Source organism: Macaca mulatta, chromosome 1, assembly GCF_049350105.2.
Source record: "Macaca mulatta isolate MMU2019108-1 chromosome 1, T2T-MMU8v2.0, whole genome shotgun sequence".
NCBI lineage: Eukaryota > Metazoa > Chordata > Mammalia > Primates > Cercopithecidae > Macaca > Macaca mulatta.
Window position 1 is genome coordinate 67584057 of NC_133406.1, and position 25356 is coordinate 67609412.

The 25356-nt window shown below is 40.8% G+C and overlaps 1 protein-coding gene across 1 annotated transcript; it reads left to right on the plus strand.

Moving 5' to 3' along the window:
* On the plus strand, positions 1–24255 carry UTP25 (UTP25 small subunit processome component). Its single transcript, NM_001261254.2, is given in 12 exon segments — positions 1–199; positions 2132–2171; positions 2821–3058; positions 5200–5373; positions 7120–7208; positions 8857–9267; positions 11000–11219; positions 12937–13139; positions 14368–14550; positions 14686–14798; positions 15539–15784; positions 23310–24255. Coding segments are annotated over 12 exon segments (2268 nt in total). The 5' UTR covers positions 1–92; the 3' UTR covers positions 23554–24255.
* The last annotated feature ends 1101 nt before the right edge of the window (positions 24256–25356 follow it).

The following is a 25356-nucleotide window of genomic DNA, read 5'->3' on the forward strand; positions in this document are numbered from 1 at the left end:
CGCCATCAGGGAGCCCACGTGCTAGTGTTGACTGGACAGCTTCCTGGTGAAAAACGCGACTCTTCCAAGTGGGCAAACTTGACATTGTCGCTATGGGCAAACGCGGGAGCCGGAGCCAGAGCCAGCTACTCAACACCCTAACTAAAAAGCAGAAGAAACATCTTCGAGATTTCGGCGAGGAACATCCCTTCTATGACAGGTCTGAAGGGGCGTGACAGGGTTCCCCAGTCGCCAGGGTCGTATCCTCGGGTTTGGTCCTCTGGCCTCCCGGATAGTGCTGCTCCGGCCTTTTCCCACGCTTCCCTGGCTCCCGCCGTGCTCGGCCGGGGAGATTCTGGCGCCATCCCGCTGGGAGATGGAGTGCTTCACGGGCCTTTTTGTTGAGCCCGTAATTTCATGCTAAGAGACACGCCCGTTGTTTGGGGGCGGATTTTTTTTTTTTTTTTTTTTTTTTTGAGACAGTGTTTCGCTCTGTCGCCCAGGCTGGAGTGCAGTGGCGCGATCTTGGCTCACGCAACTTCTGCCTCCCGGGCTCAAGCGATTTTTCTGCCTCAGCCTCCCGTGTAGCTGGGATTACACGCGCCGGCCACCACGCCCGGCTAATTTTTTTTGTATTTTTAGTAGGGATGGGGTTTCACCTTGTTGGCCAGGCTGGTCTTGAACTCCCGACCTCAGGTGATCCACCCACCTCGGCTTCCCAAAGTGCTGGGATTACGGACGTGAGCCACCGCGCCCGGCTATGGGGCCGGATTTTTGTGTGGTCAGAGATCTTCTAGGAATTTTTTGTGGAGAGATATATATATATATATATATTTTTTTTTTTTAGACGGAGTCTCGCTTTGTCGCCCAGGCTGGCGTGCAGTGGCGCGATCTCAGCTCACTGCAACCTCCGTCTCCCGGGCTTAAGCGATTCTCCTGCCTCAGCTTCCCGTGTAGCTGGGATTACAGGCGCCTGCCACCACACCCGATCAATTTTTTGTATTTTCAGTACGGACGGGGTTTCACCATGTTGGCCAGGGTGGTCTCGAACTATTGACCTCAGGTCATCTGCCCGCCTCGGCCTCCCAAAGTGCTGGGATTACAGGCATGAACCACCGCGCTTGGCCTGTTTTTATAATTATTTTTAACTTACATAAAATGATTGTACATATTTGTGGGATACAGTGTGATATTTTGATACCAATACATGTACCCAATGTGTAATAATCAAATCCAGGTAATTACCATATTCATCATCTCAAACATCATTTCTTTGCTTTGGGAACATTGAAAATCGACTCTTCTATCCATTTGAAAATATACAATAAATTGTTAGGGTCACATTATATGTTTTCTGTGTTTTTAAAGAATTTGTTGGGACATCACTGATCTATGCAATTACAATAAGGAAATAAGTCTATTAGTAGTTGTGGTTTCTCTAGAAATGTGTAGGTGCAGTTATGATCTCAGTGCTCATCCCACTACTTCGGGCTGCTTTATTATCAGTTAGGGACATTCTTTTTTTATTTTTTTTCCTTTTTTTTTTCGAGACAGGGTCTCACTTCGTTGCCTAGGCTGGAATCCAGTGCTGCAATCCTGGCTCACTGCAGCCACCACCTCCTGGGCTCAAGCAGTCCTCCTGCCTCAGCCTTCCTGGTAGCTGAGACTAAAGGTGCACAGCACAACACCGGGCTAATTTTTCTTATTTTTTGTAAAGATGAGGTCTCAGTATGTTACCCAAGTTGGTCTCAAACTCCTGGGCTCAAGTGATTCTCCCACCTTGGCCTCCTAAAGTGCTGGGATTCCAGATATGAGCCACCACTCCCAGCTTAGAGGGACATTCTAATTAAGAAATTTGCTAGAAAAAGATGAACCCCGAGATCTTTTATTTAGCCAAGTTGTATCCTTCTTTTGGATGAGAGCCATGTGTAACTCTAGTGTTTGTCATGTGACCTCGTTAAACTTTTCATTTGTCAGTTATTAACCATATTCTTGGAAGCCCTGCCCAAGTGCATGTGTAATTTTTGCATGACTATATCTAAAATGTATTTATAATGTTATATTCTGCCTTTTTCATTTAATGTCTCATTTGACCTTTTCCTAATTTCTACATACTAGTAGTTAGAGTGTAACATTGCCTGTTTCTTTTTAGGGTTTCCAGAAAGGAAGCAAAACCACAGATTTGTCAACTGGTAATGCTTTATACCTTCTTTTTAATAGTTGGTTTTGGGTTGTTGCCACTACGATTATATCTAATAATAAAGCTTGATTACATTTCTGTTTCTTTTGATTTCAGATGCAAACTATTATTTTGGCAATATTACTTAATTTTAAATGAAGATGTCTATAAAAATGCCATTGTGATGTCTAATACAGAAGCTACAGTTTGAAATTGTCCCAGGAGACTAGCCTATTAGGCCCTGTTACAGAGGCTTACCAGAGGGTTCTTAGTGAATCCTAGGAGGGAATATCTTTTTTGGTTAGCATAAAGGAATCACAAATACAGTGCAAAATGAACAAAGGGCCTATCATATTAAAATAAACTAAAAAAGAAGAAAAACCTGTTTTCTTTTGTTGTTTTGTAATTGTCCTGTTGTTCTGTTAAACCTGTGGCCTGATGCCTGGGACATAAATTAATCTCATAACCTGAAGTTTTATGTTTTAAAAGTGAGCAGTAGCAGTTTGGAGAATATGAAGAGCTTCTAGAATCATAGCTAGATTAGCAATTTTAAGTAAATTTGAATTTGGGCTTCATTGAATAGATGTTGGCTTGATGATAGTTTTAGGGTAACAATGAGAACAATACAGTTTTTGTTCTTAAAATTCTCCTTTTCTTTTTAGTCAGAGAGTTCAGATTCTTCAGATTCTGAAAGTGAATCAGAGAGTGAGCCAGAACAAGTTTCTGGCTACCACAAACTACTTGCTACATTAAAAAATGTTTCTGAGGAAGAAGAGGAGGATGAAGAGGAGGAAGAGGAAGACAGTATTGTAGATGATGCAGAAATGAACGATGAAGGTGGTGGTAGCGATGTCAGTGTGGAAGAAGAGATGGCTGCAGAGGCTACTGAAAGTCCAGAGAGTAAGTGTCTTTAATATAGGCTCATCATCTTTGCCAGAACTATAGGCAGTTCACCTCACGGGCATGGTACCTTGTAAACTGTGTGAGTTGGATGAAAGGATGTGAATCCAAACCAGGGATTTAACCTTGTTAGGTTTGATTATATCTTTGAGAATCTGATGGAAACACAGAACCTTCTTAGCACAGCTATGCAGAAATAACATTTTTGCTTGTCATTTCAGGGACTACACCAGTACTAGTGAAAGACCTCCTAATACAGAGGAAGGAGAACACAGTTCTCTCTTTGTGACTGTCTGAATTTATTGAAGAGGTTACTGTTCTTCCCTTAGGGAGACCAAGTTTGATGGAAGATAGACATAAAAACATATAAAAATTTTCAAACAGTAGATTTGCGATTGCATGGAACAGCTAGATGTAAGGTGTTGAAGAGACGCAGAGTGGTTGAACACTGCCAGCGTAAACTAGGGAAGGCTTCAGGGACTCTGTCTCACTCAGACTTCAAGGTGACTTTTTTCTTCAACTTCAAAATCACCTTCATTGAGGTATCATTTACATACAGTAAAATGTATCCAATTTAAATATGCAGTCTGATGGGTTTTGATAAAGGTATATATCCAAATCAAGATACAGAACATTTCCATTACCTCCAGAAATTTTTCTTGTCCTTTTGCAATCAGTTCCCTACCCTTGGCATCAGGTAGCCACTGACCTGCCTTCTGTCACTGTAGATTAGTTTTGCCTGTTCTAGAAATTCATATAAATTGAATCATACAGTATGACTCCTTTTATGTCTAGCTATTTTTGCTTCTCATGTTTTTCTAATTTATCTGTGTTGTGCATGTATTAGTTGCTTATTACTTTTAGTTGCTGGAATAGCATTCCATTGTCTGAATATATCTGGGTGACTTTTTACATCTTATTATTTTCATGCCTATTTTTCTTACAGACTTATTTTTTTCTATACCTTCTGGTGTTATATATCATTCCAGGTATTTTAACTGATCAGTTTTACTGAGATAAAAATTCATTGACTTACACTTAGGAATTTGTTTTGTTTCTATTTTTCTTTGCTTTTTTGGATTTTTAAAATTGAAAATATTTTTTATCATTATAAAAATAATATATATTTACTGTAAACATTTAAGAGGGTAGCATAGTTACCCACTATCCCTGCTACCCAGAGATAAACACCTTTAGCATTGTATATAACCTTTCAGACTATATTTTTATGATTATATATGTGAGTATGTATACAAATTTATGTGTATCTGTATAATGGCCTTATACATTTCTGTAACTTCCTATATCTGTAACTGTGGATTCACATTAGCTTCTTAATTACATAGTATTCCATTGTAAAAATATGATTGTACCCCATTGATAGACCTTTTTTCCCCCAGTTATTTATCATAATCAGCACTGCCTTGAACATCCTCTCATGTACATCTTAGTGCACTATGTCTAGTTATTATTTTAGAATAAGTTCCTAGAACTAGAACTGGGTATATTAATCAGAATTCTCCAGAGAAACAGAACCAATAGGATATGTGTGTATATGAGAAAGAGATCTGGCTCACGCCTGTAATCCCAGCACTTTGGGAGGCTGAGGCAGGCAGATCGATTGAGCTTAGGAGTTCGAGACAAGCCTGGCCAACATAGCGAAACCCCATCTCTACAGAAAAATACAAAAATTAGCCAGGAATGGTGGTGCGGGCCTGTAGTTCCAGCTACTTGGGAGGCTGAGGTGGGACGATCACTTGAGTCCAGGAGTTGGAGGTTGCAGTGAGCCAAGATGATGCCACTGCACTCCAGCCCGGGTGACAGAGCCAGACCCTGTCTCAATATATAAATAAAAAATAAAATGCTCATCCAAAAACATCCTCGCAGAAACATCCAAAATAATGTTTGGCGAGATATCTGGGCACTGTGTCCCAGCCAAACTGAGACATAAAACCCACCATCCCACATCATGCATTGATGATTAGGCTTAATTTTGAAATCGATGTTTTCTACCTGAATTTACCTAAATATAAATAGTATCAATGAACATTATTGTTGGTATAGCCTAAGGAAATAAATTTTGTCAACAGAAGTATAATTTGTGAGTAAATAATTTGAGAAAATGTTTCTCAAAACTGCAGATGTACCTTTATCTGCTGACCCTGAGGGAAAAGAAGATGGGGAAAGGCCACCGGGCACATCACAAGCATCCCCCGAAGAGTTCACAGACGCAAAACACGAGTCACTGTTCAGTCTGGAAACCAATTTTCTGGAAGAGGAAAGTGGAGACAACTCTTCTTTGAAAGCATCTCAAGGTCATAGCGCAGTGTGTGTTACTTGAATTCACCAGGTGCTTAGTATGGAATTTGTGTACTAATACACATTGAATCTATTATTGGAACAAACAGCAATAAAAACAGTTTGGTGGCTATATCTAGAGCTGGGAAAAATACTTCTAAAAGATATTTTGTGTTTCTCAAGGGTTACTCAGTGTTTAGGGGTTGGAGGGGATGTTTAGGAGAACAAACAACTTAAGAATGATGGTAGGGAAGGTCAGCTTCCCAGGCCTCACATTTTCATTATTGGGGTCAGGGGAAGATTTCTGATTTTCTCCCCAAGCAGGGAAAGAGAAAGAAAAAGAGGAAAAATACTTCCTCTACCCCTCACTTGCTGTTCTGTTTTGGAGCAGTAATTTTTCAGATTTGCAAGACCCAGGGGTGGCTAATCTGAGTGGTCTTTATTACAGGGAGACCCTCAAAAGCCAAAAAGCCCTACCCTGTGTCTCCTGCCTCTCACAGACTCTTGACCACTCCTGTGACCAAATGGCAGTCATGTGGACAAGACGTGCCTATGTCAGGGTTTGATGGGTTCCTGCTGTCTCAAGTCCAGTTTCTCAGCCAGTGTCTAGGTGGGCAAGTCAGGTTGGTCTTGTTCTGTATCCTGATTGCCTTCATTGATCTCATTGCCATTCTTCAACCCAGCTTTACCTTTAATGAAACAGAAATTTTAATCCTTATTTGACTCATTTAGTTCTGTTGGTTATTTTGCAGGAGAAGTGACAGGTAGAATTTGGAGATTTTAATACAAACTCCCTTCTGAACGATTAAAACTTAGAAACTTTGGAGGAAACATTAGGAAGCTTGACTGTCCCATAATTTCTGTGGTGGTTTTGCCCATACAGATATATTAGCATCTAGAATTCTTATGTCCTGTTGTTCACTCTTAGATATTTAATACAAGATGCTTTTCGTTTGAAATTTTACTGTTTGGATGCTTGAATGGGTCATTTAACTTTGTTCTGTTTCTTGTGAGTGGGACTGGGAGAGAAGGTTGGGTGGCTAGCTCAGAATACTAAAGATTACTTGGAGTGCAGATGCTATCATGTGGATCATTTGTTCAATTCTGTGGAGTATTGATCATTTCTATGTGTCCCAATGCAAGATCAATCAGACAAGGTTCTTAGAGACCTTGGAATCTGCTAGATAAGACATGTGTGTATATATATATATATATATATATATGTGTTGGAATGGGTGGGCTGGGCAGGGCAGGAGACTAGAGAAAGTGATGACTCTGTAGGGAACAAAGGGAGCCAACGTTGTGCCTAACACAGTAAGCCTGGGAAGTATTTATTGTGATTCAGTGGGTAACATTAAATTGATAACATTTGGATATTATCCAAATCCAGCCTCAGTGAAGGAGAGGCTGGAACTTTTGGTTGAAAGAAGGAAATGCACAGAGGCAGAAGAATTTGAGGGCCATATAGTCCAGAAATGACACTGAAGATGCAGGTTGGAGGTATATCCTAAAGTGCTCTGAATTTTGGGCTGAGAAGTTTCTTCAAAGGTTTTCAAGCTGGGAAGTAATATAATTAGATAAATGTTTTAGGAAGATGAACCTTTCAGAAATTTTTAAGCTCTGGACTTGGCTACAGGATGGGGAAAGGCAATGGAGAAAAGGATGAGTTAACACAATGAAGATCAACATGTCTTTCACAGGGGAAGACCAGAAAACCCCTCTATAGTTGCATAGTGTGCTGACATTTTTTATTTCTGAATTAGATCCATTTCTTCAACATGTGAACAAAGAACTGAAAGAAAAAGAAATTCAGGCTGTTGCCACAAATCCCAAAACCACCCACGAGCTTAAAGTAAGTGTTGCTTGGTCATCCTGGTCAGAAATAGAGAAAACTCTAAATAAAACAGTGGTCTTGGGTTTTAGTAGCCTCCCACAATGTATGATATACACCTGTGGTAGATGACTTGCTAGGGAAGCAGGGCATAGGAAGGCTAGAAGAGCCTAGTGGGGCACAGGTGTAGCCAGAAAAAGCACCAAGAAGCTGGAGTGTGGGTGCCAGATAATATATAATGATGGGTAAGAGTGGATTTGGAGACCAACATCTTCAAGGAGCTGTCGCATTTTGACCAAAGGCAAGTTAATGTGCTTTTTTGCTATTCACTATTCTAGTCTGCTAGAGGGGGATCATAATACCTATTTCAAAATAGAATAGTTTACTAATACATAGTGTTCAGCAAAACGGTGTTCATTAAAACAGTAGGTACTATTATTGTTGATTTGTTTGAAATTATTGGAGGTAGGTCCACAAATAAATTACCCAGACACTGGGCAGTTTTTACTTCTTTGTTCCCACCATTGATACCATTCATCAGAGTTAGTCATCCTTTTTTAATTGAAATTTTTATTGAGGAAATAATTATAGATATACATGCCATTGTAAGAAATCATACAAAGACATCTTGTACCCTTGGCCCAATTTTCCTCAATAGTGAAATCTTGTAGAATGGTGGTATAATGTCACAGCCAGGAAACTGACATTGATACAATCTACCAGTCTTACTCAGATCTGGTTTTACTCCTGTTCAACTGCGTATGCTTGTGCCTGTATTTAGTTATATACAATTGTATCATGCGTAGGTTCCTGTATCTACCCCTGCCATCAAGATGTAGAACATTTCCTGCAAAATATGGATCCTTGCTGCCCTTTTATAACCACATCTACCTCCCTCTACGCCCTACCCCACCCCCATTTCTAAGCCCTGATAACTGCTAATCTGGTCTCCATTTCTATAATTTTGTCATTTAAAAAATGTTAAATGACTCATACAGCATGTAACCTTTTGAGATTGGTTTTTTTTTCCACTCAGCATAATTCCCTGGAGATTCATCCAAGTTATTTCAGCTGTCAGTAATTTATTTCTTTTTATTGCTGAGATTGTCCTATTTTTAGATCAGCAATTTAGCTATAATGCAAAAATTCTTAAACTTGTATCCCACAAAATAGAAAATAGTATTTCTTAGGATTTAAACAAAATGGACAGATTTCTTGTCATGGAATTTGTCAACACCTTTAGTATCTAATGGACATTGTGAATCTCCCTCAGAGGAATTAAGTTTTGTGATGTTTATCAAGGGTATTTGACTATGGGACCCCTTTGTTTCTAGAATGAATGTTGACTCTTCCCAGAATGTATTCCACAGAACAGTGTGGGACAACTGATAGGGTGAAGAGCTCAGATTTGAAGTCAGAAACCTTGGGGTCTAGCCCTCAGCTTCTTTTCTTCTGTGTAAACTTTGTCTGTATCATACAACCTCTGTATAAACCTCAGCGTTTCCTAAACTATAACGTGAGTATCATGGTAACTACCTTGCAGGGCTGTTGTGAGGATTAAATGAGGATGATCTATAAATAATGAAAACATTTGCTAAATATATTATTATGTGAATGTAATTTACTGTTATTCATTTCTAATTTAGCCCTTGATCTGTTTCTCCCCTAGTGGCCTATCCTGGGCCAGCTTGTCTTTTCCTCTAAGTTTCAGAAGTTGGAAACATTTAAACCCCCAAAGGATATTGACTTAAAGTCACTTCATCTCCAGAAGCCTCTGGAATCCACCTGGACTAAGACCAACAGCCCGTTCCTATCTGGTCCCCAAAAATCAAGCAGCCCATTCACCCCCCTCCAGAAAGAACTCTTCTTAATTATGAATTCTTACCGGGACCTGTTCTACCCAGAAAGCACTGCCCTGAAGAACGGGGAAGAGATCCGCCATGTGTATTGCCTGCATGTGATAAATCACGTCCTCAAAGCCAATGCCCAGGTGCTTGGCAACAATAGCAGACACCGAAGCCAGAAGTTTGGAGTGGGTGATGATGATGACTTTAGAGACCAAGGGTTAACAAGGCCCAAGGTGAGTGCAGCAGGAAGGCTTTGCTCTCGAGAAGGAGGCTGCAAGGCACTGCCATAGAGGTGCCTGACACTTAGCAGGAACTTGGGTGTTTTAATAATTGGCATCATGAATGAGCCCAAATGTGAGCATAGTAAGTAGGCCAGGTAGTGTCAGAGCATCACTGCAGCAGTTTAGTGGGCTGTTTCTGACAGTGGATGTAGCTGGAAACTTGTGAGAAGGAGGCACTTCGTGACACTTTCCTTAAAGATAAACCCAGAGTATATAAATAAAACTCCATTATAAATCTCTTCTTTGTGGTTGTCAGAGCTGGATGGGACCTTAATGAGCCTTTTATCCAATCCCTCCGTATTACAGGTGTGGACAGCCCCAAATTTGTAGAAGTTCGTAGAGGGCCTTGCTAAAGAGAACCAGGGAAAGAGTAGCAGAGATGAGACAAGAACCATGGATTCTCTTCATTAAGCCACATACATATGACAACCTTTGAAAACAAAAATTTATATTTGCCACTGTAAAGTTTTTGCTGCTTAAAGTGATGAGTTTATATTCATAAGTCTAAGCTCTAGTGGATTTGAGGCCTTAACAGGAAATGGCTTTCAATTATGTCTACATTATTCATGATGTTATAGAACCAGGACTTGTCCCCCTGCCCTGAACTGCATCTCTCTGTATTGAAGAGCCTCATCTTTTTATAATTTTCTCATTGAGTTTAATAGAATCCTAGAATTTTGATACTAATGTGGCTTTTGGAGATTTTTTAGTCAAACTCCCTTGTTTAATAGCGGGGGAAACCAAAGCCCTGATGCTTACTTAGTGTCACTGCTGGAACAATAACCCGGTCCTCTTAAATCCTGGTCCACCATTTCTGTACTGTATCAAGCTAAGTCCACTGCACTCCTTGGGGCTTGAACATCAGGGTTATAAGGTTATTTGTTTCCTTTTAGAATTACATAGAAGAATAAGAGGCAGATTATCTATGAAACATATTATAATTTGGTGAATTATGTGGTTTAACTGGGGTTATGTCCATTATGTTGTTTACAATAGGAAATTAGAAATTAATCATTTATTAAGCATCTTTGGTTTTTATTCTCAACAGTAACTTTAAATATTTTTGAATATGCTTAGAAAGCTGAGTCCTGTTTTTCCCATTAATTGTGGTCATTTTTTTTTTTAGAAATGCTTTATTGTCATTTCTGAAAGACTGTACTAGAGAATGCACTGAAAATGTGATGATGTGTTAATCCTTTTTCTTACCTGCTTTATTTCTTCTCTACTTGTTCCATTTATTTATTTGGCATGTATTTATTCACTGTGTCTTAAGGATAAAAATATTGCACTAAATGCTGTGGGAGACACAGAAATGGAGTAACACTTCTTTCCCTCAAAGAGCTCATGTGTTTATGTCCTTGAGTTTTTACTAGTAGACGTATCTGTTAGAGGTATTGGCTTATTGTAAAAGATATTTCCAAATTCTGCTTGAGAAATGTCTCAAGCAGAGACGCATGGATTCACGGGTCTAAAGTCCGCAGGTCATGGTGCTGGGGTTATGAAACGTGCTCAGTTTCTGGTGTTGAGCCAGGCCCTGTGCAAAGGGGGTAACATAAGTATGTTTCCTGGGCTGGGAGCCACTGCTCTACATGGAGCTTTTTAGCTCCACTTCCTCAGCAGGTTCACCTCAAGATCTGGTTCCTTCCTCTTGCCCCTACTAAGGCTGCTGTTGCTCTCTGCACAGGTACTGATAGTGGTGCCATTCCGGGAAGCTGCTTTGCGGGTGGTGCAGCTCTTCATCAGCCTCCTCGAGGGTGACAGCAAGAAGAAAATCATTGTGAGCAACAAAAAGAGGTTTCAGGGAGAATATGGATCAGATCCCGAGGAGAGACCACCCAACTTGAAGAGGCCTGAGGATTATGAAGCCGTGTTTGTGGGCAATATTGATGACCACTTCAGGATTGGTAATTCTTCCTTATCTACTTTGAGACCTAAAGTGTGAAGGTCTGCATAGCTGGAGACCAGAAGCTGGAATTAGACATTTTCCCAGTGGATCACTCGCTGCGCCTCTTAACAGAACCAGTGTGCCTTTGAGACATGTTATTTGCCTTGGGAGAGTCTTTTCTTGGCTAATGGGGTGGATATTAGGCCAGTGGAGTGGGGAGGATCTCTGAGGCCACATATGAAAGGCACATATACATTAATAACAGAAATTTATAACAAGTGTATAACAGAAGTGTGTAAGCACACCCATAGCTGGTAGCAGATAGATGCTACAAGGGGTGCTGTAGGATGTTGGAAGTGATGGGGCTGATGGGGTCATTCTGGGGAGGCTGAATAAACTGACTGTCTCTACATAAAGGTGGACTTTCTCCTGTCTGCTACATAATGCCTACCCTGAATAATCTCCACACATGACTTCCACCCACATTTTCACGTTTTTGCTTGTCTCTCATTCAGCTCCCATTGACTTTGGTTGGTTATACCTTTCTAGAGTACAGTTCTTGAGAAAATGTTCATTAGTCGCATATGGTCATTCACAAATACTTATTGAGTATTTACAGTGTGCCAGGCACTCTTGAGAATATACGAATAAATATAGAAATAAAAGTTATAGTTCCTATTGCTAAGGAAATCCAGCCTACAACAGGGAGCAGGCAGTGCAGGATACATGTGCAGTGGTTGTTCTTGGAGCATTTAAAGCAAACCCCTTACCCAAAATGGGGGCAGGGTGGTTAGGGAAGATGTTGTGGTGGAGGTGTCATCCGTATTAGGTGGAAACCTATGCAGGATTTAGCCAGTTTCAAAGGGAGGTAACTGAGTGGAAGAAAACATTTCAGACAGGAAACTGCCTGTTGCAGAGGCCTCAGGGTGACTAAGCTTGGAATGACCTGTGATTCACACAGGCTTCGGTATGGTGGAATGTAAAGCATAGGAGATGAGAGCCCATGTTTTGTTTGGAACATATATGACTGTCCAGCAAGCAGTTAGTATATTGTTCTGGAGCTCAGGAAAAAGATAAGGGCTGGAAATGCACATTTGTGTGAAGGTGACGTTAAAGCCACGATCAGTGAGTCAGTTTACCCAAAGCTTTATGCAGCATGAGAGCAGAGCTGACAAGTGAATCCACCAGTTTGTGGAAGAAGAGTTCTTTGGATCTGGAAGGATAGACAAGGGCCAGGTCAGTGATAGAAGCAAAAGTGAGCGTTGAAGTCATGGAAATGATTAGCAAGGAAAAGAACATTGCAAGGCAACTGTTTGTACATTCTGTGCCATTTGTACATTCCTCATAAGAAGCTCTCAAAAGTGTTCATCCTGTTGGTGACTGAGGACTGTGAGGACCTTAGCAAGAGTCATTTCTCTGGAGTCCTGAGGAATCAGAGGCCAGATTGCAGTGGAGTGAGAAGTGAAGGAGAGATTTGAAAGTAGAGACAATTCTCTGGAGCAGTTTGATGGTGATGGAAAGGAAGAGAAGGTAGAAGCTAGAAGGGACTATAGATGCAAGGGAAAGATTTCTCTTGTTCTTATGTTTTAATAATTAAAGCAGTTGAGCACAGTTACATGCTAAGAGGAACATAAGAGATGTGGAAGCAATAGAAGTGGTGGACTGCTTTGAGAGGGTGGAAGGTAATGGCTTGGTAGTGACTAATGAATTGGTGTGTACTTGGCTGTTTTGTGTAGGAGTGGCAATACTTCAGAGAAGCATCCGACTCTATGCCCCGTTTTACTCCTCGGATATTCTCATTGCTTCCCCCCTGGGCTTGAGGACCATCATTGGTGGAGAAGGAGAGAAGAAGAGAGATTTTGACTTTCTGTCTTCTATTGAGCTTCTCATCATTGATCAAGCTGACATTTACCTGATGCAGAACTGGGAGCATGTCCTGGTAATGCTGGCCATTCACATTCAGTGGAACAGTATTCATGTTTAGAGGGATAAGACACCCAGTGGTTTAAGTCCTAAAGAATTATTTAAGTCCAGATTAGAACTCTGTTTGGAAGCAAGGACACATTCCACATTTTCTAATTTGAAAAAGTCTTTTGTCCCTTTTCTCCCCACAGATTGTCCATAATTAAACTATCTAGAGATTATAATTCCTGTCAGTTATTTTCAAATCTCCAGAAAAGATTTCTTTCCTTTAAAATTTCTTTCTGCTAACTTTAGGGTGGGTGGATGGGTGGATGGGACGTGTTGATGGATGGATGAGTCCTCATTGGGAACATCTTTACCTAACATAATCCCACATGTGGTTTTTTCTTATGCTCCTTTGTTTGGCCTTTAGTGAAGATGGGGAAACCCCGCTGCAGACTTTTGAAGGTGGGATTTTGTTTTGTAGAGAAATATAGGATGTCTTTATTTCCTGATGTAATTTGTACTGTTATTTTTTTCTCCTTCTCCATACACTCTGCAGTGTTAATCAGTTTTAGGATTGAAAAATTGCTTTGGAACAATCCTTATTGAGGAACTATAGGTTTATTTTTCTAAGGCATATGGGAACTCACCCCTTCTACAACCCCATGTCTTGAAGCTTGCAGGAAGTTTGGGACAAATGAAGGGTAGGACTTACTTCTAAAGTAGGAAATACATTTATTGTACTCATTATCCTTCAATATATATTACAAGGTGAAAATATAATTAAAATGGAAAAGGCATTTTGGCATAGTTGAGTTATATTCTTCGATTTGAGGAGAAGGCAGGTATGGTGACACTGCGACTATTCCCAATGTTTTGAGAACTAGGTCATTGAGGGACAGCAACTCTGTTTTCCATGTCATTTCCCTTCTTGTCCAAGCCTGGGACTTAGGGACCCATAGAGAGACCAGTGTGGCATTTCAGAGGTTCATTTTAAAGGTATATTCCTGTAGGTACCATTTTGATCCTTTGTTAAAATTCCAGGAGGTGGCCAGTTTTAGCTTATCTCCTCATTGGGCATGTTTGGCTGGCCATGGGCAAGTCGCTCACCCATGTGAGCCTCAGTTTTCTTATTATAATTTAGGAGATGATAGTACATGCTCCATGGGCTTAACTGAGTTGATAGACTTGGAAAATGTTTAGCAATGTCCAACATGTAAATGCTCAATCAACACTAATGGTATCATTATTTCCACTCAAAGCATTTGATGAATCACATGAACCTGCTACCCCTGGACTCACATGGGGTAGACTTTTCTCGAGTGCGGATGTGGAGCCTCAATAATTGTTCCAAGTACTATCGCCAGACACTGCTATTTGGGGCCCTTCAGGATGCCCAGATCAACTCAGTGTTCAACAAGTACTGTGTCAACATGCAAGGCCAGGTGGGTTCTTATCTTGTTTCCTCAGTGTCTTCATGAGCACTGTTTATTGTTTGGGTCCTAAAGTAGAAGGAGGGGATAGCATCTGGTCAAGAAGGGGATGGCTGTCTACCTAACGCTCTCGTTGACTACTGGCAGGTGGCTGTGAGGAATGTCCCAATGACAAGCTCTATCAGTCATGTCCTGGTGCAGCTCCCACATGTCTTCCAGAGGATGGAAGCTGAAAACCTAGCTTCAGTGATTGATGCCAGGTAACCACTGCTCCCAGCAGGCCCCTGGGGACAACATAGAGAGATTTGACTTGGGTGTCCAAACCTAGAATTGGATTCCATTTTGCTTTTATTGATTACTGTTTACCAAATCAGATGAGATAATTTAATTTAATTATGTCATTTGTCAGAGGAGGAAACTGAAGCCCAGAGAGAAATAGTGACTTGGCCTAGGTCTCCTGACTAGTAGTGGGGTTATTGCTATAAATCAGGACTCTTTCACTCTTGACGGTGCCATTTTAAAATTATACAGCTTTATGCTACAAGGTGTCTCATGTCAGCAAGTTAATTGTAAGCCCCTCAGGGAAAGAACTATTTTTCCAATTGTATGGAAAATTTCCCCCTTTTTCTTCATTGTGTTTAGTTAGGGGACCCCAAGGAAGCTTAGTCGGGCTTGGTATATGGTAGATGTTCAGTGATTATTTGTTGACTGACTGACTGACTACTGACTGAATAGTGTGGTGTGTACCTCCTAGAATAATTCTCTGGGATATAATGGTATTACATCTGTTTTTTACAATGAATAGTATTGACACTTACTTTTTTAGTGTGCTTATCAAGTTTTATCCTTACATAATCTGTTTGAGAGGAGGGAAATCCTATTGGCCTCTGGGGAGGTAATCTTTTAACACGAGATTGTGATTTGCCCAGGGTCACACAGTTAAGAGACACCATAAGCTTCGCTCTAGACATTAACTTTGCCCTTTGCCATTCCAAATCAGGTTTAACTTTTTTGTGAACAAGATTCTGCCGCAGTATCGTGATGCAGTCATGTCTCACACGCTCATCTATATCCCCTCCTACTTTGACTTCGTGCGTCTTCGAAATTACTTCAAGAAGGAGGAACTGAATTTTACCCACATCTGCGAGTACACGCAGAAGTCCGGTGTCTCCAGGGCCAGACACTTCTTCCTTCAAGGAGAGAAACAGTTTCTGCTTTTCACAGAGCGCTTCCATTTCTACAAAAGGTAAAGTGGTGCCCGGTTTCAAGCCTCCTCTCTGCAGGGGACGTGCAGGACAAATCATGGCCTGCTCTGAATGCATGGCAGGCTTCGTGGTGTTGTGAGATCATCCCTCACTCTCCCACTCTTACAAAGTAGCGAGAGTTTTTGGCCTGGACAGACTCTTCTTAGTTGGTTAGTTGGTTTTTTCCCAAAATGGGCATTGCTGAAGAAGGACGTAGAAACCAAAGCATACCCTGTGTATAACCCTGGAGTGAAGCTGTGGTTGTACACTGCAGGAAGGACATTACAGGACAGCTCCGATGAATACAGGGAAGGGGAGGGACCTTTCCTGTGTTCACTTGAGTTTTCCCTGTCTAGACTTTTTCCCTCTGTCTTCCCCCAATGCACAGACAAGCATTGAGAGCTGTGTTTCCTGGGGAGATGGAGGCTGAGTACAATGTCAGTTTCCAGACACTTGCAGTGCTCCTGAGGTATGCACAGATACTCCCTACCAAGGAGAACTAGGACCATGAGCTCCTTGACATTTGCAGGAGGTAGAAGGGTAAGGGCCTCAAGTTGAATGTTGAAGGGTTTCAGTGTTTGCTTAGCTTTCCTACTAGGTGACTTTGACAAAATAAGTTGATTGGCCTTTTTGTTATTTTTTTAAAAACTCAGGCCAGGTGCGGTGGCTCACGCCTATAATCCCAGCACTTTGGGAGGCCGAGGCAGGCGGATCACCTGTGGTCAGGAGTTCAAGACCATCCCGGCTAACGTGGTGAAACCCCATTTCTATTAAAAATGCAAAAAATTAGTTGAGCGTGGTGGCGTGTGCCTGTAATCCCAGCTACTTGGGAGGCTGAGGCAGGAGAATCGCTTGAACCTGGGAGACAGAGGTTGCAGTTAGCTGAGATGATGCCATTGCACTCCTGCTTGGGCAACAAGAGCGAAACTCCATCTCAAAAAAAAAGAAAAAGAAAAAGAAAAAAAAACCCTCTAATTAGGATAGTGGCGGCCCTTTTGGCCCTACAGCTCATGTATTTTATTGTTTTGCTGAGTCTCTCTCTGTTGATAAATAGAAAAGGCCTTTTTATTTTATTTTTAGATTTTTATTTTCAATTTTCATAGGTACATAGTATGGAAGAGGCTTTTCTTAACCCTTGCCTGCAGAGATATGTAAATTATATTCTGTTACCTCATCCTGATTTCACAGTAATGTCCAGTGGATTTAAGTTCTGACTTTACTGTTTTATTAACTCACAATGGGTGCATTTTCTCAGAGAATCCCAAACAGATATGCCAGAAATCTCCCAAGCTTTGGAGCACATTAGATGACGCACTTTGGCATCGCATCACCTTTTAATTTATGCTAAAACAATTAGGATGGTGCTCCCCAAATAATGTTCTTGTTACCAGGATGGGGAGGGAGGAGTCCCAGCAGCTTGCCTAGGCATAGCAAAGCTGGCATGGCATGACCTCTTAGAGAGTTGAGGATTGATTAAATTTGTGTTTCCCAGGCTCCATTCTTGGCTACCCAGAGAAGGCTGCTTGGCCAAAGAGTGTTAATGAATGCTTGCTTGTTGGCCTCATTATTTGCTCTGTTCCAGTAAGTTGTCGTTTCCATTCATGTTGGAAAGTGTCTGGGGGAGTTGCACTCATCAGGTCTTAAAAGCTCTTAGCTTTCCATCGTCTTGACAAATGAAAGCAAGCCCTTTAAGTGAAGTGGATGGATTGGAAAACTTCCCAGTGTGATTGTCTATAGCAACTGTGAATTAAGCTGGGATGAGGACTGCTCTTAAATATCTCAGCAGCTTTTCAAGGACAGGGCATGGCGCCCTTTGTAAGCAGGACAGTCCCCTGTATTATACTGTCTGTTTATTTACCAAGCTGTGTTGCCCTCAAAGTCACGGTAAGGACAAATCTCAGCATATGCCATTTGCTTTATGCCCTGGGCCAGGTTAATTGGTGTTTCTTTTGCAGAAGATGAATGGAAATAATGTGCTTTAGAGTTCTGTAACAGCTAATTATCTCAGTTTCCAACTATGGAATTTTTTGCTTGAGAGATCACCAAGGTGATGATGGGTGTTTTCGTGTACAGTGTCTCTGTGATTTGTTTTTTTTTAATTTGACCTTGGAAAAGGTACGCTTTTTGGAGGGGGGCTGGGTTGTGCGTTTGTTTGTTGTTTGTTTTTTTAGACAGTCTCACTCTGTTGTTCAGGCTGGAGCGCAGTGGCGTGATCTTGGCTCACTGCAGCCTCTGCCTCCTGGGTTCAAGCAATTCTCGTGACTCAGCCTCCCGAGTAGCTGGGATTACAGAAGTGCATCACCACGCCTGGCTGATTTTTGTATTTTTAGTAGACAAGGTTTCGCTATGTTGGCCAGGCTGGTCTTGAACTCCTGGCTTCATGTGATCTGTCCACCTCAGCCTCCCGAAGTGTTGGGGTTATAGGCATGAGCCACTGTGCCCGGCCAGAAAATGTACATGTATTTCATATTGTAGTATCTGACTCTGTTTTTATATTCTCTATGACAGCTGGCAGTGTTAGGAAGATTCGAATTCATTTTTGAGTTAGCAAAAATTTTTTAACCTGAAGATTTGTTTTATTTGGGGAAGATTAAACTAGCAGAATCTTAGAATTAGATGAACATTTAGTCGTGATAGCCCTCCCAACGATGGGTCACAGCTCTTTTCCAGTGTGTTATCAGTGGGTTTCCACGGTAGGGAGTATCTCAACCAGGAGGCAAGTCAGAAACTGGAGGTGGGATTTGTGGAGTTTGGAAAGGCTGCTGGGAGTTTCTGAGTACTCCCTTCCCCTACATGAGAATCCCTTTTCTAGAAGTAGTAGACTTGGTCTTTATGGACCGTAGGAAGGAGCCAGCCTTTCAAGTTCGTTGTGGTTGCCTCATTTGTCTTTAACAGTGGCTGGTGAAATAGACATCTGGAAGGTCCTGTCAGGGTGATTAGGCTGTGTTTGTAGGAGTCACTGAAGACAAAGCATATGTAAGGGAGGAGGAAGGCAGGGGAAGGGGTGCTCAGGCTATGGAGACTTGGCACTAACTGCCCCTTGGAAAAGGCCCTGGCCATGTTCTCTGTTGCCAGGAGATACTTAGTCTCTATTGTGGTTGCATTGGGACTGAGACAGATTTTCGTGTGTGTGTGTGTGTGTGTGTGTGTGTTTAATATAACTCTTAACGGTTTTATTGTTTTGCTTTTCCTGATTGTGAGGGTATTACACAGTTATTGTAGAGAACTTGGAAATTTTAGGTTAAAAATCTCACTGCCGTGATATAAATACTCTTTTTGGTATTTTTTTCCATCTTTTTTATATGAAAAATGTGTGCGTGCATGTATGCACCTGCACGCATGCACACACAGGTGTTTTTTTTTTAAAAAAAAAAAACTTAAATGGGGATCTTTTTTTCTTTTAGGGATTTTTTTTTCCTTTGTCTGAGATGTTTTATGTGCTTACTGAAAAAAATTCAAAGATGTTAACATTTTGGCCTGTATATTTGTATATCGTGGATTTTTTGTGTATATTTTTAAGTTACTATATATAGCTCTACCACATCCTCTCTTCCCCCAGGTTTTTATTTGAAAAGATTTCATTGTGAAAGAAAATTGTTAAGAGACTAACAATAAACATCTGTTTATTTATAAACCCTTTTACCCCAGATTCCACCAGCTGTTCTCATTTTATCACATTTGCACATACCCATCTTCTCTCTATCCCCACTCACATCTCTTCTTTTTTCTTCCTGAACCACTTGAAAGTAAAGTAGCATGAATCTTCAGTGACACTTTACCCCTAAATATTTTAGCATGTAGCTCCTAAAAACATTCTTTTATCTAACCATAGCACCACTATCATGCTACCTGATGTTGCTACAACAATATCATCCGATATCTAGTCTATATTCAGATTTTCCTAGTTGTCACTGAAATGACCATTATAGCCCTTTCCCTTCCGGCCAAAAAGGATTCATTAAGGATCATACATAGCATTTGGTTAACTTATTGCTTTTGTTTCTTTAATCTAGTTTAGTTCTCAACTGGGGGACAATTTTGCTCCCTCAGGGACATTTGGCAATATCTGGAGACATTTTTGGTTATGACAACTGGAGGATTATTCTGGTGGTTCTAGTGGGTTGAGACCAGTGATGCTGCTAAACACCTTCGTTCACAGGACAGCCCCCAACAACAAAGAATTAACTGTCTCAGAATGTCAGCAGTGTTAACACTGAGAAACCCTCATCCAGAATAACTCTCTTGCCTTTTTACTTTTTCATCACATTGACATCTTTTTGAAGAGTCCAATCTGGTTTCCTGTAGTATGTCTCACAGTCTAGATTTACCTAATTGTTCCCTTATTATTTAGATCAGTGGTTCCCAAACTTTGCTGTACGTTAGAATAGAAGCTTTTAAAATTCCAAATGCCCAGGTGGCATCCCAGTACCAATTAAATCGCAGTATCTGGGATGGGGACAAAACCTAAGTATTAATTAAAAAAAACAAAAACAAAAACAAACCAGCCAGATGATTTCAATGTGCAGCAGTTTGGGGACGACTGATTTAGAATAAATATCTTTTGATAAGAATCCTACTTAGGGAATATTACTTACTTTCTACCTCATCTCATCAGGAGGCACGTAATGTCACTTTGTCTCATTCTTGGTGATGTCAAATCACTAAAATCACTTAGTCAGTGTGCGTATGTAATTAAAAAGTAATGTGTGAGGTAAACATCACATTGTATTTAATGGCTACGTAGTATTACATTGGTTAGTTAAGCTAGCTTCCTTTTAGTGGCATATAGTGTTTTTTTTTTTTTCTGTTTTCTGCTGTTGTATATAGTAATACACAAAACATCCATATGCATATATTTTGATGAACTACTTACCTAGTTATTTTCTTGGGATAGATTTTTAAAGGAAAACTTGTTAGCACAGAGGCTATACATAGTTAAAAATGTGTCATGCATTGCCACTTATTTGCTCCTTCACATCTTTTCCATATCTTCTCCCGAATTCATAGACAAAGTAATTTATGCTCCATTGACCTATTTCTCCGAAACCCCATAGACTGAATTATTGCTACTGATGTGATAGTCAAAATGATACCTCATTGTTTAGATGTCTTTTTCTTGCTTTTTTATGTCTTCTGTAACTTTCAGTGGAAGGTAGAGGCTGAGGTAAATAATCCTTATGTCTGGCCACACCCCTTCCGTAGGCCAATGGTGTGGGTGCTGTCAATCTAGTCAGGATTTGATTTTTATAGATACCTTCCCAACACCACAGACTTCAAATACCTCCAGCAAACAGTGGGCTTGGTATAGGCTCTCGGGTGCTGGCGGGTTTTTCTCAGTGTCCTGATCGCTCAGCTGTCACCAAGGCCTCGACACTGAGTCCAGAGGAGGGTCTCACTCCACACTCGGACCCCTCCTCACAGGAGGCCTCTTGCTTGTTTCTCCTTGCAAGGCATCAAGTCGGGAGGAGGGGGTTCTCCTGGTCCAGCTCAATTTTTGGCCACCCTTTTTATTCCACGCTTTGGGGGTGAGGCTTTCTTAGGGTTCCTGCCCCGCCACCTCCGTGGCAGCCAGACTCTACCTTTTATCTGTGAGAGATCTTTGTGGTGAAGCGTATACAGCTTCTTCCCCAGTCGTGGCAGAACTCTGTTTGTATCAGTGCAGGAACTTGGGCTGAACAGGTTTCTTACCCCTTCCCCTAGAGCAGAATGCTTTTTACTGGGTGCAAGTCTTGTGTAGGGGAAAATGGAAGGGTAGGGGTTTACTGTCCTTCCATTAAGGGCAGACAACTTTTGCTTCTCCTCAGCCGCCTCCCGCCGTGAAGTGGCTTGCCTGTCCCTGCTTGAAGCTAGGGGTAGGGGACAGGGTGGTTCCTTCCCTCTTTCCCATCTGCTTCAGGTGTTTGCCATGGGTTTCACGGTAATGGGCCTGGGAAGTAGGTGGGCTTTCATGTCCCTACCACCAGTGGCATCTCCCTCGGGTCTTCTGCTTCCTCCAGGGCTCCCAGTGCAGGCCTCTGGAATGAGCTCTTGAGTGGATGTGAACTAAAGGAGCATCCAGGGATCCTTGGGGTTCTGAAGTCAGGCAAGCCTATTCTTGCCCTTTAAGAATTTGTTAAAAGCGTATCTATTTTCTTACTACCCACTTTTTTGGCAGAGGCCGTCTTTCTCCTGTGCTCCTCCTAAGGTGCAGTAGTTCCTGTGCCCTGTTTTTCCTCAGAAGGGCTATACTCTTTGGAACTTAGTCCATGGTGGGCTGAAGCTGGCTCACACTGGCTCTTGAGACCTGGTTGCACGTCTCTGTGTCAGCAGCGTGACATTGGTAGCTTGAAACTGACAAATCCTTCAAATTAGCACCCTCCCTTTCTCCCACTGAGGACCAACTATTAAACATACACCAGCTCACCACCTAATTCAGGTTACCTGATTGCCTCATGATGGTAGCTCTCTGGGCTCAAGAAAAGGAACATTTTTGTATAATAGATTATCTGACTTTTTCTTATTAGTATAGGAGCAATATTCTCTTGAGTTTTATACATTCTAAGCAGAAGTAGAACTCAGTGTTGTTTTTATTTTGAGAACTAGTGAGGTAGAACAGTTTATTCAAGTTTATTAGCCATTAGAATTCCTTCTTTACGGAAAGGATGTTGAAAAGTGAACCACATAATAGATCACAGTCATGGTTTGGGAAAGGAAGGTCTCCAGAGAGATCAGGATGAGCCATGAGGGAGAAAGACAAGGAAAACTTATCTTCTGTGAAAGAAATACAATCCCCAAGGGAGTCTAACGTCTTCAGTGTATAAGAGAAACTTAACAGGAAAAATGAGAAGCTTGTCAACATATAAAATCTTTTGTTACGGAATCCCACAGGGAACGGTTGACCTCAGCCTGACTGAACCATACTGTGAGTCAGTCCCTTGGGTCTACACCACCCCCCACCACAGGGCAGCACTGTGCAGCCGGGAAAGAGGTGGCAATGCATACGCTGTTGAAACTAATTGCTTTCTCAGGATGCCTAGTGGGTCCTTGCGCAGGGTTTTGACATCTGCCATGGAGTTAACATGTCTCCAGAGTGGCAAGAAAAGACTTACAGGAGTGTATTTACAATTTGTACAGCTTATTTTATGTACTGGGTCTGACTGGTCTCCATTCTTTTTTGCCTGATTATAATAAGGCTAATGTTCCATTTTAAGTGCCTGCTTTTTAAGTTTTCTGTGACAGATTTTTAAATCCTGATCTATTCTTTCCCATGATACCTCAGACTACCCAGAGTAGGATCAAGAAATGTGTATTTATTTTATCATTATCTTAAGCCAAATATTAGGACTTTGAATAAAAGTCATAAAATGACTTTGTCATAAAAGTAAGTGCTGCCACCTCAGAATAACTTTTGTTCTGTTATTTGTGCCACTGTTTTTCTCCATTAGCAGGAAGCAACAAGCATGAACTATGCCTCTGTACAACTCCTAGGTAGTTTTTCTAGAACTTATTTCTCAAGTTGACATAGCTCTCTCTTTCCAATTCTAACAGGTATACAATAAAAGGCATCAGGAACCTGATTTTCTATGAACTGCCGACATATCCACACTTTTACAGTGAAATCTGTAATATGCTGAGAGCCACCAACAGAGGAGAAGAGGCCACGTGGACCTGCACTGTTCTCTACTCCAAGTATGATGCCCAGAGGTTAGCTGCCGTGGTTGGTGTGGAGCGGGCAGCACAGATGCTACAATCCAAGAAGAATGTCCACCTCTTCATTACTGGAGAAAAATGAAATTTTGTTGGACAGGAAGTGGTATTTGGCATGATACACAATGTTTGATTCTATGCCACTTGGACCCAATTCTGATTACTTACAGAAGAAGGATTGATACAAAGAAAGTGCATGAGTCAATGTCAGTATTATCTGACATTTCTTTCTTTTCAGGTTATGTGTCCCTGAATAGTTAAATGTAAACCAGATTTTGGTAAATCACATTTTTCAGAAGTGAAGAGGGGGCTAGAAGGACTCTGAGAAGTTGGTAGAAGAAAACTTCCACTTGTGAATATTTTTATGAGACATAAATTCTTTTATTACAATTTACCTCTAATTTATTACACTTAGTAAATTCTTCCAGATTTTTCTATTTGTTTGACACTTTCTTAAAGTAAGAATACACATCATTGCTTGTGAGAACTGGTTATGAGACATTGGAATACTTCCTGCTGCTACATGTCATCTTAATTTTGGATGGCATGGGTTTTGTAAAACTTACTTTCCCCCAGCCAAACTTTTTTGAAACCTTAGATAATCCACCTTAATTCAGCCTAGAAGAGTACATTGATTCACTGATCTTTTTTTATGTTCATAATAGTAAATGTTTTAGTTTTGTTCAAATATATGCTTAAAATCACGTTATTTAAAAAACATATCTGCTCTGTCTCAAGAAGTAATTTTGTTGAAACTCCATGTTAAAATATCCATCTTCAACAGTAGAGTCTTCATAATAGCTGGTCATTTTTTGAGTCATAACAGATGCAAATAAAAAGAAAATTACATTTTTAACAACATTTTTATTTTGAAACATTCTCAAACAGAAAAATTACAAGTACAGAACCTGAACCATTTGAGAGTAAGTTGCCAACCCAATGGGCCTATCACCTTTAAATACTTTAGTATGTATTTCCTGTAAACAATTAAGAGTATTGTTTGTGACTAGGAATGCCCCACCAATAAGGATCATGTGAACATTCCAAAATCCAAAAATATTCGAAACACATCTGGTCCCAAGCGTTTCAGATAAGAGATATTCAACTCATCCTAGTATGGACTTGTAGTTTCTTCTTTTATTCATGGGTTGCAGTTTGTTACATCATTATTTCTTTAGACGTGTAACTGGTCTCAAAAATGGCCGGTAGGAGCACCTTCAAGTTAGCCCCTGTGTACTTTTGACATGTCCCCCCTCTACTTGGGCACCGCTGTATTTTTTGACAATGAGACATTGCAGGTTTCTCTACTCCAGCCCTGCTTGCTTTTAGTAGGAAATTAGTTTAAAAGGTTAGATTGGAGTGCTTACTGTTGTGGTGCCACTCATCCCAGGCTCCGTGGTCAGAACTTGGGAATTGTGTACACATATGCACATACATATGTACACATGTTATCTAAATTTGCTTCACATTAGTATCTAAATTTACTTTCATATCCATATATTGAAAACCGTGAAATCACACCAGTACCTCCAATTCTAGTCCAACAGCACAGGGTTGCTTCTCATTTTCTTTCCATATTGATAACTCCTTTCTCAGACAGTGGCTCCCATTATCCTCAACATAATAACCCGTGATTGGTACAGACTTTTTATCCTTGGGCACATTTAAAACTGCTTATCAAAAAAAAAAAGTAAAATCACTTTTGAAGTAGTATTTCTGCTAAACATTGAAATAGACATTTTTACTTCTGTCTTTTTCTCCAGCATGGTAAATAAAACCATTTATTCCATATTTAGATGGTTTTCTAAATTTCAGAAAATTTAGTTGTAGATAAAAGCCAACCAAACCCATGCTACAAATAACTTTATATCTGTAGGCATGTCCTGTG